At 40.7% G+C, this 14,861-nt stretch overlaps 1 protein-coding gene across 5 annotated transcripts; it reads right to left on the bottom strand.

The window, feature by feature from the left end:
- Nucleotides 1–3,333: 3,333 nt before the first annotated feature.
- On the bottom strand, nucleotides 3,334–13,598 carry skor1a (SKI family transcriptional corepressor 1a). 5 transcript variants are annotated; one of them, XM_058630387.1, is made up of 8 exons: nucleotides 12,986–13,597; nucleotides 10,020–11,835; nucleotides 9,434–9,509; nucleotides 9,225–9,320; nucleotides 8,994–9,056; nucleotides 8,104–8,178; nucleotides 7,549–7,623; nucleotides 3,334–4,591 (listed from the first exon to the last, which is right to left on the bottom strand). In XM_058630387.1, the coding sequence occupies exons 2-8, from the start codon at nucleotides 11,823–11,825 to the stop codon at nucleotides 4,494–4,496; spliced, it is 2,289 nt and encodes a 762-aa protein (XP_058486370.1). In that variant the 5' UTR covers nucleotides 11,826–11,835; nucleotides 12,986–13,597; the 3' UTR covers nucleotides 3,334–4,493. The 5 variants fall into 5 exon arrangements, with proteins under 5 accessions (XP_058486370.1, XP_058486372.1, XP_058486371.1 ...); XM_058630389.1 differs by having other exon boundaries at nucleotides 3,334–4,588; XM_058630388.1 differs by lacking the exon at nucleotides 12,986–13,597 and adding an exon at nucleotides 12,279–12,444.
- Between the last annotated feature and the right edge of the window lie 1,263 nt (nucleotides 13,599–14,861).

The following is a 14,861-nucleotide window of genomic DNA, read 5'->3' as shown; positions in this document are numbered from 1 at the left end:
ATAAGTTCTTACTTTTTCTTATCCCCCTGACAAACATGAGTGTGTCAGACATGAAATATGATCCTTTTTTCTCACCTTTCCACTACGTGTTGTTTTCTTTGCCTTTTGTCTCCATTAAATGTTCAAAATAAAGATAAAGACCTCGAGTTGTCCTTTAAAGACACTAACGGTGAAAGAAGTTATGCACTGCAGCTTTAACCTCTCTGTCTCTCTGTCTCTCTCTCTCTCTCTCTCTCCAGCTCAAACGAAAAATGAACAGAATTGCCGTATTTAAGATGAGTATTATTATTATCAGTAATTAAATAAAGAATAGTCTTTGGTTATTTCTCCCTGAATTACTCTGCAAATAGGTGCAGAGAACAAAACGAAACAATGACTCTGACTGAGAGAGAGAATGATGTCACATTTCCAGGAAAATGAGCCCTGGACAGTTTTGTGACCTGATTTTCTCGGGGACACAAAAGATGAAGGATTCAATATTTCGTCTTCATTTCGAGAGAGAATACTTTGGAAAATGATCATTGAAACTTTAACTGACTGCGTACAATCTGGAGCAGTGGTGACAACACAGAACTTTGTCACTGAATCCTTTACCCATACTGATTTAATGCCATTATTTTTACATTTCCAAAGCCATAGATGGTGTCAGTGGAAACTCAAAGCCAGGTATAAAAGGCTGAGTGGTGTTTGAGTCAGTAGGTGGCGCCCCGTCACTTCAAATGAGGCTGTATCCAAAATAGCCTGAACTGAATTCTCTGCTCCAGATCCTCCTCCTCCTCCTCCTCCTCCTCAGTGTTGTGTCCTAAATTACAGTGTGTGTGGCTCATTTGTTCCTAAGCAATGACTCCTTTTGCTTTGTGTCATGATTAAATCACTCAATAAATCACCTTTTTACACCAAACACACTAAGCATTTTCTCCCCCCTCCACAAATCCATTATCAGAAAATGTGCACTTACATACAGACAGAGAGAGAATCTATCAATGGACTATAGTTTGTGCTGCAGTCGTGTGTCACAGACAGAGAGGTTTCATGATGACATCATCATTTGTTGCTGCCATCTGTTGTATTGTTGGCGGGACAGGTGTCGTCTGACCGCACGTGTTTATACAAGCACACCATTTAATCTGTGCTGCAGACGCTGGCAAACACTGAGACATTAAACATGACCCTTCATGTGGATTACTGTGACGCTGCCGTGTTTATTAGTGTGAGTGTGTAAGTGAGGAATCCTGATGGACAGTTTGATATGATCATAAAGAAAATATGAATCAGTATTCACTTCAGGCCCATTCTCTGTGTCTCACACTGCATTTTTTAAAGCAATAAAATAGACATTTTTGTCCATAAATCTTCTCTCACCTCAAATCAAATCAACTCATCTTTGGAAGAGAAAGTTACGACAAAACATTTTTTAAATTAAAAAAATGTGTATGAAATGACCAACAAGGAAAGACAATAGAAAACAAACCGTCACTTTCTTAGTCGTATAAAAAGTGCGTACACTTTTTTGAGTTGTGTATTTTCTCATGCGCGGGTGAAAACAATTTCAAAATCTTCTTTCAGAAAAACAAATGATGTAAAAAGTGGCGTTTTCCTGTAACACTGCTGTATCACTGCAATCCTCTGAATCAAAATCCTCGATTATTCCCTCCATTATTTCCGTCTACTTGTCTGGAATAAACAATCCTGCTGAACAACAACGAAGCACCGAACGACTGCAGATGCAAAGATACACAAACACAGAGATGAAACGTCTTCACTGGAGTGAAAAATGAGATTAAAACAAACACAAATCCATGAAGAGAAGTCAAACTGCAAAGAGATTAAATCAACACAAGGAGGCAAAAATGGAGACGCAAAATGACCACAAAGAAGTATGTAACGCACCAACAAAGACATGCACAAGCATAATTATCCTTAAATATCTCTGATCACATGGACTTTAATAACACATTTTTAATTATTATTATTAAAAATTATCTAGTGGTCAGTTAAAGGAGAAATATTAATTCAAATAGAAATATCAACTTCATTTATGAAGGTTTCAGACTGAATTAGTGACTCAATTTTCATGGCTGTATTTAATGAGCTATTTGGGCAATAATTCAGATTCAGCTTTTTTAACAAACAAACAAATAAATTACACATGCAGCTAATGATGTCAAAACAGATGTACAGTATGGACAAACAGCTGTGGTTATTATCGACGTTTATGACATTACACACGGATGAATTATCATGTTATCGACACTGACTACGACAATAATGATGATCGTCATCACATGTTTCTGCTGACGCAAAACTGCTCACTGTTGAATAATTATAAAAATACTAATACTACTAATAAAAATCAGAAAATTGGACTTAAAGCAGGGCTCAAAATGACCAGTTAACTTCTAGTCTGGTCAGGAGTTAGATGAGTTAGATTAGAAATTCAAACAGTACCTTGATAATCCATCGTGATGTTGTGATTAAAAAGTATTTTTACTTGTTTTCGATGATATTTCACGACAAAAAAGAAAAGTATAAATATGATGCAAAATGAATGTGTAAACAACAATAAACAGACAGAAATCAAAACATTAAACTGTGATTAAAACACTAGACACATTTCTATATCATTAAATGTTGAATTTATATGAATAAATGCAACCTAATGTATTAGTATTATTATTATTATTGAAAAACATTGTTCACGGGTGGTCAGTTTGGGCCAGTTTTCATTGTAATTTTAAAAATAAGTGTAGGGCCGAATGTGGCCCACGAACCGCATGTTTGAGACCCCCCCTGACTCAAAGGAAATTCAGTATCTTTATCTATCCACTTGTATTTATCACCATAAAGCAACGGAAAATGAGGTTTAACGTATTAAACATCTGCGTAAAAGCAGCCAAAACCCCCTTGTTATTATTCAAAAAGAGGAGCCAAAGAAGGCGACAATCATCGCAAAATAAATTAACATTCCCTGTGCATCAGTGACATTATGTGAGTCTCCGTCTCAGTATGAAGTGTCCGGGGAGCCAGAGCCGCGAGATCAATATCTATTAGTCCTTCCATCAGAAGAATTAGATTTCACTATTAGATCAGCGTGTTCCCCTGACACGACGTCAAACATTATAGAAGTCGACATGTCGTGCACTGACGTGGACGAGCTAATGAAAGAGATCATGTTTGAACTCAAATACAAGAAGAGAGGGAAACATGATCATGATGAGCCAGCCAGTGACGAGGAGGCTGTTCCACGTGGAGGCCACTAGGTGTCACACTCACACCAGACTGGAAATAACAATAATAATAATAATAATGATTAAGGATATAAAGCAGAGAAAAGTAGATTCACGTTTTATTAATATTGACATGGGTACATACATACAAATGTAAGGATGTGTAGACTGTGTCAGAAACCAGATTATTGTTGTTGTTTTTTTTATTTAAGTACTCTTTGTTTTTGTTTTTGTTTAAATTACAAACCAAACCAGAGGAGGAGGAAATAAAATGCAGCAGTGTGAATGTTAGTTTACATGTATTTTATACAGAGTCAAAAAAGACCATCAGATGATAAGAAAAAGTTTTGGTTTCTTGTTTTTAAGTTTTTAGTTTCAGAAGCACGCGATGGTAGAAAAAACCCTGAAACGGAGAAAGTCATGGGGATGAGATCTGAACTCAAACGCTGTAAACTGTACACGATAACTACAAATGTCTCACTTTTCTTTGTCTTTCTTTTTTAAACCTTCAACTCACTTTAAAATGTTCCGGCGGGAGAATTTGTCGTGTGACGCGAAACCTGAACGGGCGCTAAGTGCTCACAATCGTGTGGATCCGAGAGTTTGGTGTTAGGACGACGACAACGACGGCGACGACGGCCATTGGTCAAAAAAAATGTTGCCCATTTAAAGTGCAGTGTTTACAAATAACCTTAAACCATAATAATTCCTCGGACACAGACACAGTGTAAAAACACAAGGTCGTCAAATAAGAACAGAACAGAAAATAAAAGAGAAAGGTCAATAATGGGATTCATTTTTTTTCTTTCTTTTTTTAAATTAAAGTCACAATTATAGAAGCCATTGCACATTGTCACGTGAGATATATATATATCTATATATATCTATGTATATGTATATAGTGATGTTTTTCTTCTTCCATTCAGAGACTCCTTGGTTTGCAGCGTTTGCAGCGTCAGATCATGACAGGAACTGTTTTTAGGGGAAATCCCAGGTCTTTCACTCAAGAGTTCAGGAATCTTCTCTCCCGAGCCTTTTCACCCGAGTTCTCTCAAGTGCTAAGAAAACCTCGAGTGTGTGTCTGTACAGCAGGTTTCGGTTGGTGAGAGGTGAGAGGTGAACACATGAGAGTTCTCAAAGGTGGGGGACCTGTGTGTGTTTGTGTTTTCAGTGTGTGTACGTGTTTCTCTGGGAGGGGTCAGGTCAGGTCAGGTGAGGACAGGTCAGGTGAGGTGAGGACAGGAGCAGCAGACGCGTGCCGGGACACTACGGCGGCAGCAGCGGCGGTTTGAAGGTGCAGCCTCCGGTGCACTGGCGCGGCGTGAGCATCTTGCAGGAGAAATGGTGAAGGGCGTCGTGAGCTTCTGGGGAGGAACGAGTCCACCAGTGAGGACATGCAGGCATGAATTTAGACCACACTTTGACACAAATGATGGTTGAATGAATCTGTCTCTTAAATGGAGACAAAACAGCCGACATGTGCACACTTCATGTTTCTGTGGCTGGATTAAAGCTGCAGTGAGTAACCTTTCATGGATTTGTTGTTGTTGTTGATGGGACATTTTTTGACAGTTTCTGTCAAGCAAAACTATCAGACCTGAGTGAAGGAACCAGGGATCTGAATTCCCATTTATATACCTCCAGATTTGTGATTTGACTCGTGCCGCGTTGAGCTTTTACAAAAACAGAAGTTCACTGTCGTCTCTAATGACACTTTTTCACTACACGGTCCCGGCACGGCACGGCACGGCACGGTTTGGTTAGTTTTCCATGACTATAGCACCTCCTCAAAGTAGGCAGAGTCATCGCCATAGCACGGCTGCATGAAACCTTTTACACGCGACACAAAAACACACAAACTAGTGACTTGTAAAGCAGTTGTTTTTGGTGTAACTGAATCATTAGAATCAGTTGATTAAAAAGGTTAGTTCAGTACTTCCTGCATGACAGGAGCACAGACTGTCACTAAACACACTAGACTCCTCTGTTAAATATTGAGATTGTAGACATTTCCTTTGCTAAATGTTGGAGATTAACGCACGTTTTCAGGAGTTTTAGTTCATAAAACGAGCCAAGGAAAAGAAAAGCAGCTTCTGAAACTTTTAGTGGACTTTTAGTTTCTTTTCTTTTTTCACTAACGCCGTTTTCGCCTGCGTCGGCCTTGACATAAAACGAGTCACTTCCTGCGTGCAGCGCAGGGAATGTCACCGGGCGACACGAGAACAAAACCCAGAGAGAGAGACGTGTGATGAATCATCTTTGAGTGAATGTGTCATGTGACAATGTTTGTTTGTTTTTTACGGTTACATTCAAGAGTTACAGACTACAGCTTTAATGTAGTTTAAGAAAAGACTGTTTTCCTGAAGCATGATGAACATTAGTTACCTGATCAAACAGAAAAATTGAGAGTTGATGAACAGTTAGTCATTTCGTAAGTGACAACAGCAATTTAGATTTTTTTGCTTTAGTTTCTTTTACAGCAAATCCAACATGTTTGCGTTCAGAGTGTCATCTCGAGCCTTTTCTTTTATATATTATTACTTATGACATAATAATGTTAATTTGCCATTGTTGTTTATCATCTATGATTAAATAAAACGGACTTGCCTGTAAAAAGAACCAGGGCCACAAAGTGGTGGATGAATGACTGGTTACATAGTTTTGACAAATTAAATGAGTGTATACACTTTGCTCAGTTTGTCGGTCCAGCGACTTCAGCTCTGACTCTTCCTCAGTCCAAACAGCGTCACATGACTTCAATGTAAATGATGTGGAACAAAGTCCAACACTTATTCTAATGAAATATGATTTAACTCAACTGATTTTCTATCCACAACATTTTCAAATTTGGCAAAATCCAGATAAAGAAGCCGTGCAGACTGCAGAGGTGACGACGATGAATGACTATGTTTCCTCTCGTCAGTGAACCCTCAGCCACGTGCTCCTTGTACATCTTGATTCTTTTGCCAATTATTTCCTTGATATTTTTAATGTTTCTGTGTTGTTTTCAGCGAGTTTGAAAATGCTGATCATGTTGTGATGCTGGAACAAGGACAGTTTGTTAAATCTTTTTTTTTTTTCCCCTATAGAATATATTTAATTCCCTCCGTGTCGTGGTCTCTTTAAAGTAAACGTGAACCTTAAGGCGGGAGAAACGATTCAACGATTACTAATCGATTACTAAATGAATCATCAACTATTTAGACAGACGATTCAAGTGATTTGTAAAGGATTTTCAACCAGTTTCTCTGATTTCTCAGCTTCTTTAATTGGAATATTTCCGAAACCATTCAAACAGAATCATTCCCAGGTTTGAGAAGATTTTTAATTATTTTTTTGACATTTTATGGACTAAACGATTACTCGAATAATCGAGAAAATACAGAATAACCGTTTGCAGCAGCTCTAGTGAACGTGAAAATGTTGCATTTGCTTACGTGGACCCACCCTTTAATGGAATCTTAACTGGAATTAGTCACATGATATGTAAAATTATATACATACATATATATATAAAAAGAAAGTAGCACTTGCATATTTAGATTTTTCTAAGGCATGTATTCATGTTTCCTTTTTGGACCATGATCAGATAAAATTACCTTTCAGCTTCTGCTGTATTGCATAACGAGCTTTTCTCTCTTGGTCCAACTCGCTGCACAAACTGTCTATCAAAAAAAAATTTAAATATATAAAAAAAAAAAATTAAAAAGGGAATAAAGAAAGAGGTGAGCTGCTTGTTTCTGTAGCATGTGAAGCGAGGGAGTGTAATGTATGCCGTTTGCCCCCTATGGTATTTAGAGTGACCCCTGTGTGTACTTGAACCCTGTATTTAAACAAGTGTAACATTAAACCAATCCTTTAACGGGTGGCATTAGTTGCTGTCTACTGCATGTAACTGATACAGCACTAACATAATGGTCCGTCTATTCAATTTTCCAGAGCATGATTTAGAAGAAAATAACCTTTGCATACAAAACAATGTGGTTTCAGTTTCACCTTTTGAAATGTAATAATTGAAAATTTTTGCTCAACTGCACGAGGAAGAAAAAAAAAGGGGGTGGAGGGGGGGAGTTTACAGGAAAAAGGCCCGGACAGAAAATTATCAATATTTCAATATGCAAGTGTCACTTTTCCTTTCACTTTGCCTTTAAAAAGCATGTTCTGCTCACATTGATTTAGAAAGCCTGTGGTTGGTTTTGTTTGTTTTTTGTTTCTTCTTCTTTTTTGTTTTTGTTCACTTAAACTTAAAAGAGCATTGATTTTTTCTTTCTTTTCTTTTTTAACTACAGTCAAAATCTACAGAGTTTAGAGAGACACCAACCTCGGACAATCTGCAGCTGCTGGACCATTTCCTCTCTGTAGGACAGCTCACGCTTCATTTGATCCTGGAAATTATCTGAAATAAATAAATAAATAAAAAAAACGTTAGAGTCAAACTCACCCGCATTTACACATATGGAAGTGGATTTTAAAGGACAAAAATAGCGACTGTGTGTGTGATCTTTGACTCTCAAAAACCCCCAAATGTACTATTTTATTATGTTTTCTTGTTATCTGTTGTTATTCCCATTTCTATGCTGTTATTCCACAATTATCTAGTCTGTCTGTAATTTGACTAATGTACATGTTATTGTTCATTAGAGCTGAACAATTATTATTTCCTCTGTTAATCTATGAGTTATTTGGTTTCATAAAATGTCCACAAAGCAAAATTATTCTTTATTTGTTATATGGAGCAAAGACGGAAGAACATATTCCCATCCAAGAAGCTGAAAAATCACATTAGCTGATGATCAAAAATGGGTGGAGACTAATTTTTGGTAATGAACTGTAATGAACTGCCCTCTCATTTCATTAGTGTTCAATTCAATCATACCTTTTAAATGCTGAAATTCCCTCTCCAGCTTTTTCCTCAGCTCCACTTGCTCCACAAGCTGCTTCTGTAATTCCTCTGCAAAGCAAAACAAATATACACATAAATGAAATTATTCAATCCTGAAACACGAACACGCATCATCATCACCAGGGAGCAGCAGCAAAAACCACCAACGAAATAATACATTTAATTCCATTTATGATGTGTTTTGATTTTGTAAAGCCACTTCAGGTACACACACACACACACACATATATATATATGTATATATATATATACACACACACACACACACACACACACTATATAGTTTTATATATATATATATATACACATAATCTCGATACACAACCGTTCCACTGCTCTCCTTTTGCGCGCTGCCACAGTATAATTGCCATGCACTGCCTGGAGCTGGAGACGATAATAATGGAGTCCCGGGGTTTTTCCAAGCGTTGTAAAATAATTAGCTGCCGTGCCTCGGGGTTATGGCTCTGTTCCTTAAAATATTAATAGCCTCTAAACGATTTCCTCTTACAATAATAAGTCAAAACCCCCACGTCTCGTGATTAAGTGGTTTAACAACTATGGAAAACACTTCCGGGCCCATGCACAAAAAAAATGTAAATTCACGTTTTTTTGGGGGGTGCAAATCGTCCAAAACTGTGTGTATTTAAAATGAATATAATGCAGTAAAATTCGAGGTTTATACATTTAAAAAATGTATAACGCTAATTAAATTAATATGTATGAATATCGGTCTTATTTCAGCCCAACATTAATGAATTAATGACAACGAAAAAGGGGGGAATAACCTCTTCAGATAAGTATATATTTTTGCCATAATTTTCTCTCCTTTATTCCTCTTTTGATGTTGAGGAACAGCCTCTTACCTTTAGCCATGTTTTCCAGGTCTCTTTCATGCACACTGATGTCGATGCGTAAAGCTCCATCCGCTGCGCACACACACAAATGACAATAATTACACCCACAATTAAGGCGAGTGTGTGTGTGTGTGTCTCTCTCTCTCTCTCATACATGAAGGAGGCTACAGGAGGCCGAGAGGCTAGATTTTAAATTAATGACACAAAACAACAACAAAAAAAGAGTAATTAATTAAAGACCTTGTCTGTCCTTATTCTGCTCCTGATAAACTGCTGCTGCTGCTGCTGATGATGATGATGATGATGAGCGTTGACTCTGCATCTCATGGTGACCACCTGATCACACACACATATATATATATATATATATATACTTCTGTTAAGAACAACAACATCAAAGCTCCTGCCGTCCTTTAACAAAAACAATAATAATAAACCGTAATAATTACCGTTGGATCTGCTGGGGCTGCTCGAGCGCGTGGAGCCGAAAGGCGAAGGCTCCTTGTCCCTTTCATGCGCGTACACCTGCGAAATGAGTCACACAATCGCGTTTAATAACAATAACTCGCACCAATTATGTGTCATTTAACCCGCGGATCTTCACATAATATATAATTGGGGGGCCTGGGACGTTTTAGAAGAGTCCGAGACTCAATGGAAACCCCTAATGTGGCGAATGAATAAATAAATAAATCAGGATAAAGCAGAGTGAGGCTTAATTGAAAAAGTGCAGATACATCAGTACAAATGAGAGTGGACTCCAGTGATTTTTTATTTTTATTTGATCTCAGTCTTGCCCAATAGCACTTCAGCAGAATAGTTAAATAACACCGTCTTTAACGCGATAGGTCATTCCGATTAAGATCATGTAATATCTTTATAATTATTATTTTTTTTTTATAGTTATTATTCCTCTTCGCTTGTTCTTGATTACATTGTCATGTAAAAACTCTTGATCATATTCTCTCTCCACCACTGCGACAATCAAACTTCCCCCCACGGGGATCATTTCACTTTCATTTAATCTAATCTTACTTCATGAAGAGGGGAGCCATTACGCATCTGTCTGTCCTCGTCTGATGACCCGGAGTGCGCGCTGTGCTCCGGTGATGCTGCTGCTGATGCTGCTGCTGATGCTGCGGGGCTGGAGGCGCCAGGCTCCTGCTGCTTCTCCTCAGCACCTGCACAGACCCGGTCCGGCACAGGAGAGTCACGGTGCTCCACTCCAGGTGAGATCCGAATGGGCTCGTCATCGTCGTCCTGCCCTCGGTTGGATTCCACGTCCACGTCCGGGTCGTCGTCTTCGTCCACCACGCTGTCCCTGTCCGGTGATATGGATCTGTAACTGGAGCTCTCGCTGATAAAATCCGGGGACAGATAACCAGGGCGCACGCTGTAAGTGTCCCGGCTGCCGTAGAGTTTGGCGATGGACTCTGCGTCTTTGACCACGGGCCTAAAGGCTGAAATGTAGCTGATTTTCCTCGGGGAGGTCTCGTCCCCGGATTTGTCGTCGTCGTTCCTGGTGGAGGAGGACTGGGAGCTGGAGCAGCGCTCCCCGCTGTCCTGCTGCTGAAGGTGCGGGTGGTGGTGGTGGTTATGCGGGTGGTGCGGGGTGTCTTTGGGTGTGTTTGCGCCCCGGTCGCTTTGGTCTGACAGGTCGAGCTCGCCCTGGCGGACGCCCGGCAGCTCGGCGGCAGGTTTAGGTGGAGAGCCCGGATAGGGCGGCGTGGGGAGGCCCGCGGGCGTGGGCCAGAACATGGGGAACGCGGGGTAGAGGGCGTCTTTAGCGCCGGGCCAGAACATCCCAGACACGGTGGTTTTGTTGGCATCCGGGACACCGTCGCTCTTTTTCTGACACAGTCCATAGCTGGGGAAGCCAAACGGGTGATGGGGAAACAGAGGCGGGGGGATTTTCTGGAGCATGCCAAAGCTCTTGCTGGGCACCGGGATGACCGGGTAGCTGCGCGTGCTGCTCGCCAAAGTCAGATTGTTATTCCCTTGATCCTCGTCGCAGCGTAAAGTTTTGCGGGGAATCTCAGGGGACGAGTTTCGCGCCAGACTGGACTGTGCGGCCTGTGATTTCATCGACGAGGACATTCCTGAGCCGCTCATGGGCAGAGTCCTCTTTCTGCTCCCCCCGTTGAACATGGCCTTTACATCCTCCCACGCGTGGATAATGTCATCAGACGGCGTTTTCTCCGTCAGTCTCAAGTGGCGTCTCCACGAGTTAAAGTTGGCCGCGTCCGGCTGCAGGTACTTGGACTCCGGGGTGCGGTGCGAGTGGAAAATGAACTTATTTGGGGAGAAGTACATGCTGCAGAAGGTGCACTTGATGCACTTGGCTCTGGAGCTGTTGTAGCGCGCGGGTATGAAGCTGCCTCGGCTGCCCCACGCGCACTCATGAGACACGTCAAATGCGAAATTCTCGGGCAGCTTTGGAGGGACGTGCGCGCCCAGGAAGGACTTGCAGAGTCTCTCGGCCTCGCGTTTGGTGATCATGCCGCAGCGCCTGGAGGAGATGGGCATGGCCCCGGCGCGCCGCAGCAGCTCCAGCTGGACGGGGGTGCACTGCACGCAGGTGATGCCCAGAGCCACGCGCCGATTGTGGATCTCGTTGTAGCTGTAGTTTTTCAGCAGGGTGTTGGAAATCTGCGCCAGGCAGAGTCTCTCCTTCCCGTCTATGACTAGAGACACGATGGGGACCCCGTACAAGGAGGTCTCGCCCACTTGGTTCGGTTTGAGGGAGCGTGGATCTGGGAAGCTCTGCGCGTCCTGCTTTGAACTCGGGGAAGAGCTGACGTCTCGTCCCGCGTCTCGAAGCTGTCCGGGCATCGACTCCATCCCTGGAAGCCTGTGAGCAAAATAAATCAAGGCCCACAGAAACTGTGAATTATTTAATTAAGAAAAATTAAAAGTGACACTACATTTTTTTCAAACTATAAATATATTAAAATACAAGTAAATAAATAGATATTTAACAAGCTGTGATGCTTAAAAATAGGCAGATTGAGAAAATATTCGTTTTATAAATCCTGGTAAATATGAAAAATACAAAATACTCGCACATTAAAAATCCCTGCTATTATAATATTATTACTATTATATACTGTATAATAAATGTTATAAATAAGTAATTAATTTTCGTTCATCATTTACATAGAATTATGTTAAATGTCCCCAGAGGGTTCTCAGTTACATGAATAATAATATATCTTTTAAAATAATAATAATAACAATAATAATAATAATGATAATAATATTAATGTTTTTGAAAACTAATTAAATGTAACTAACTTTTGCAGCAGGTTTTCTTTGACTCAGAAGTGAAACGAGTCCGTGTTGTCGTTAATTATTCCTTGTGTATGCTTTAATCCCTCGGCCTCTCCAGTAGTTTATTCCCTGAGTTACTTCTCTCTTCTTCCTCTTCTTTTCTGCTGCTGCTGCTGCTGCTGCTCCTGCTCCTCCTCCTCCTCCTCCTCCTCCTCCTCCCCTTATCTCCACAATCAGCTCAGCATTTACGGCTGGAAGACTCCTTAAGAGTCAGAATAAGATCTCTTACACGCGGATAAGGGCAGAGTGGAAATGCAGCCCAATGCGCTTAGCAGAGGAAAAGAACAACATAAGCTGCTTTCCTGATAATTACACAGATCCAGGCGCGCGCGCGTCTTCTCTTCGCGTTGTTAATAAAAGACTAGCCCTATATATAATTAAAGCTTCTGCGGCAGATTAGCCTCAGCCAGTCGCGGGGAATGAGGTTGAAGCAGGTCGATGTCACATTCACCTGCACCTGTTTACTTTTCTTTCTTTTGCCCCCAGGGCCGCTGACATGCACATTAAACAGCCCGCGGCCCTGAATTTACCCTCCTACATCACTAATAACAGTAATTTTAGAGCGATGGAGAGGCATTTTGTGACAGTTTGAAAGAGTTAAAAAAATGCAAAAATATAAGGGTGAAATAAAATGAATAATACAGATAAAAAAAAGAGCAGCAGGAACATACCTTCTCTTGGGGGAAAAACAGACGACACACTCAGTCCAGTGGGATTTCTGTGGTGCGGAAAATAATGAATAATGTGGATATAAAGCGCTGGATGTGGATTCAGGGCCCGGTGAGTCCAGCAGAGATGAGCAAAGACGAGGAGGTGGTGAAAAACTCTGACCTGCTGCCGCTGCTGCTGCTACTGATGATGCTGCTGATGCTGGAGTCTTTATCTCAGTTTATTTCAGAGCAGGAGGCGGCAGCAGCGCGCAGGACCTCCATCCTGTCAGAGCCCGGGGAGGTGAGTGGCGTGTAGACAACGAGCACATGGTACAACTCTCTCTCTCTCTCTCTCACTCACTCACTCACTCCCTCTCTCTTTCTCCCCCTCTCCCTATCTCTCTTTCACACACACTAACACATGCACACACACAGCTAGTCTTCTCAGGACAATTGCACAGCCCAAACAAAGCCTGATGACTAACCTTAACCAAATCCTCAATTCAAATCTTAAGTCTCAACCAATTCATTTAAAAATGAGCTTCTGCCTCAGTAGAACCAGGTTTTGGTCTACACGAGGTCTTCTGGTCCTGACAAGGTCAGTATTTATGCCCCAGAAAAGGTTATAAAGAGGGAACAAATACAAGGACACGGTGCCGGATGTAAAAAAAAAAAAAAAAAAAAAAAATCTAAATATAATAAAATAAAAATTGTTACACTTGTTAGTACATTTTGACTAAATCACATGAGAAAATGAAGTATGTACGCAAAAACACACACAGTGTAAATGTACTTTTACGCATCCTTTACGCACAAACACGCGTAAATGACTCGTCACCAGAGATGACCACAGACATTAGTGAAGTCATAACAGACAGGACACTAACTGTGACCCTGTCAGTGACGACGGACCCTACAGGAGACATCCCCCAGTTCGGATGACCCCACGCACACACTGGGGTCCACGTGCTCTCCATATCCCATCACGCGCAGACCAGAATGTGTGTGTGTGTGTGTGTATTAAAGAGCGGATATAGTGACAAACAGAGGCAACAAGACTGAGACTGACAAAAGGCCCGAGCTCATTTATCAAGTTACATGACCATCTGTTATGGGCTCTCACACACACACACACACACACACACACACACACACACACACACACACACACACACAAATCAATCTGAGGTCGCTGCTGCAGCGAGAACACGAGTTATCAGAGGGGAAGAAAGAAATGCAGGAGAAAAACAATAACAACAACAACACCATAATAATAATAAATACAAAAAGACGCGTTTTGATTGTGAGTGAAATAAATCCGAAGCGTTTGTTATTAGTTGTATTGGTTTTTGTCTCTGTGTCTGCTCAAACGCTTTGTGATGATTCAAATGTAGTGAATATGGGATGAGCTGATGGTGATGCCTCAGGCCACACACACACACACACACACAGTGCTTTAATTGTGTGCCATAGTTATGCGTTTTATGACAGGTGCAACATTGTTCTTGATTTATATTCTCTGAAGTAAAGTTCATGTTGTCTCTGTCACACTGTGTTTTTGTCTGTAGCTGTTACAGCACTTTAAAACTTAAATTATCTAGGTTTGATTTGAATTATGTGCAATTGATTAATAGTATTATTATTATTATTATTATTATTATTCAATACTGTACATTAATTAAGTCAATGAAGCCAGTTGGCTGCCTTAAATACATCTATTTATGATTGATAATCTAAATAGTTTAATCCAGTTATGAATAAAATAAACCTGCAGTGGGTGTTTTTTATTTAAATGTTTGTATTTATGGTGGAAATGTTGATTAAAACTAAAATGTTAATAATGATTTCAGAATATTTATGAAATAAAACAGAAGACTTCTTCACTCCTCATGGCCGG

The sequence above is a fragment of the Solea solea genome, chromosome 5, assembly GCF_958295425.1.
Source record: "Solea solea chromosome 5, fSolSol10.1, whole genome shotgun sequence".
Lineage (NCBI taxonomy): Eukaryota > Metazoa > Chordata > Actinopteri > Pleuronectiformes > Soleidae > Solea > Solea solea.
The sequence above is the reverse complement of the archived record's forward strand: the minus strand, read 5'-3'. Positions and strand labels throughout refer to the sequence as shown.

Bases quoted from the DNA above. Each gene is read 5' to 3' on its own strand.
- skor1a (XM_058630387.1), bottom strand. From the start codon at position 11,825: ATGGAGTCGATGCCCGGACAGCTTCGAGACGCGGGACGAGACGTCAGC. The intron at 8,179-8,993 runs GTAAGAGGCTGT...TTTGCTTTGCAG, and splicing joins CCTGGAAAACATGGCTAAAG to AGGAATTACAGAAGCAGCTT. The intron at 4,592-7,548 runs GTTGGTGTCTCT...GTTCCTCCCCAG, and splicing joins GCAGCTGCAGATTGTCCGAG to AAGCTCACGACGCCCTTCAC.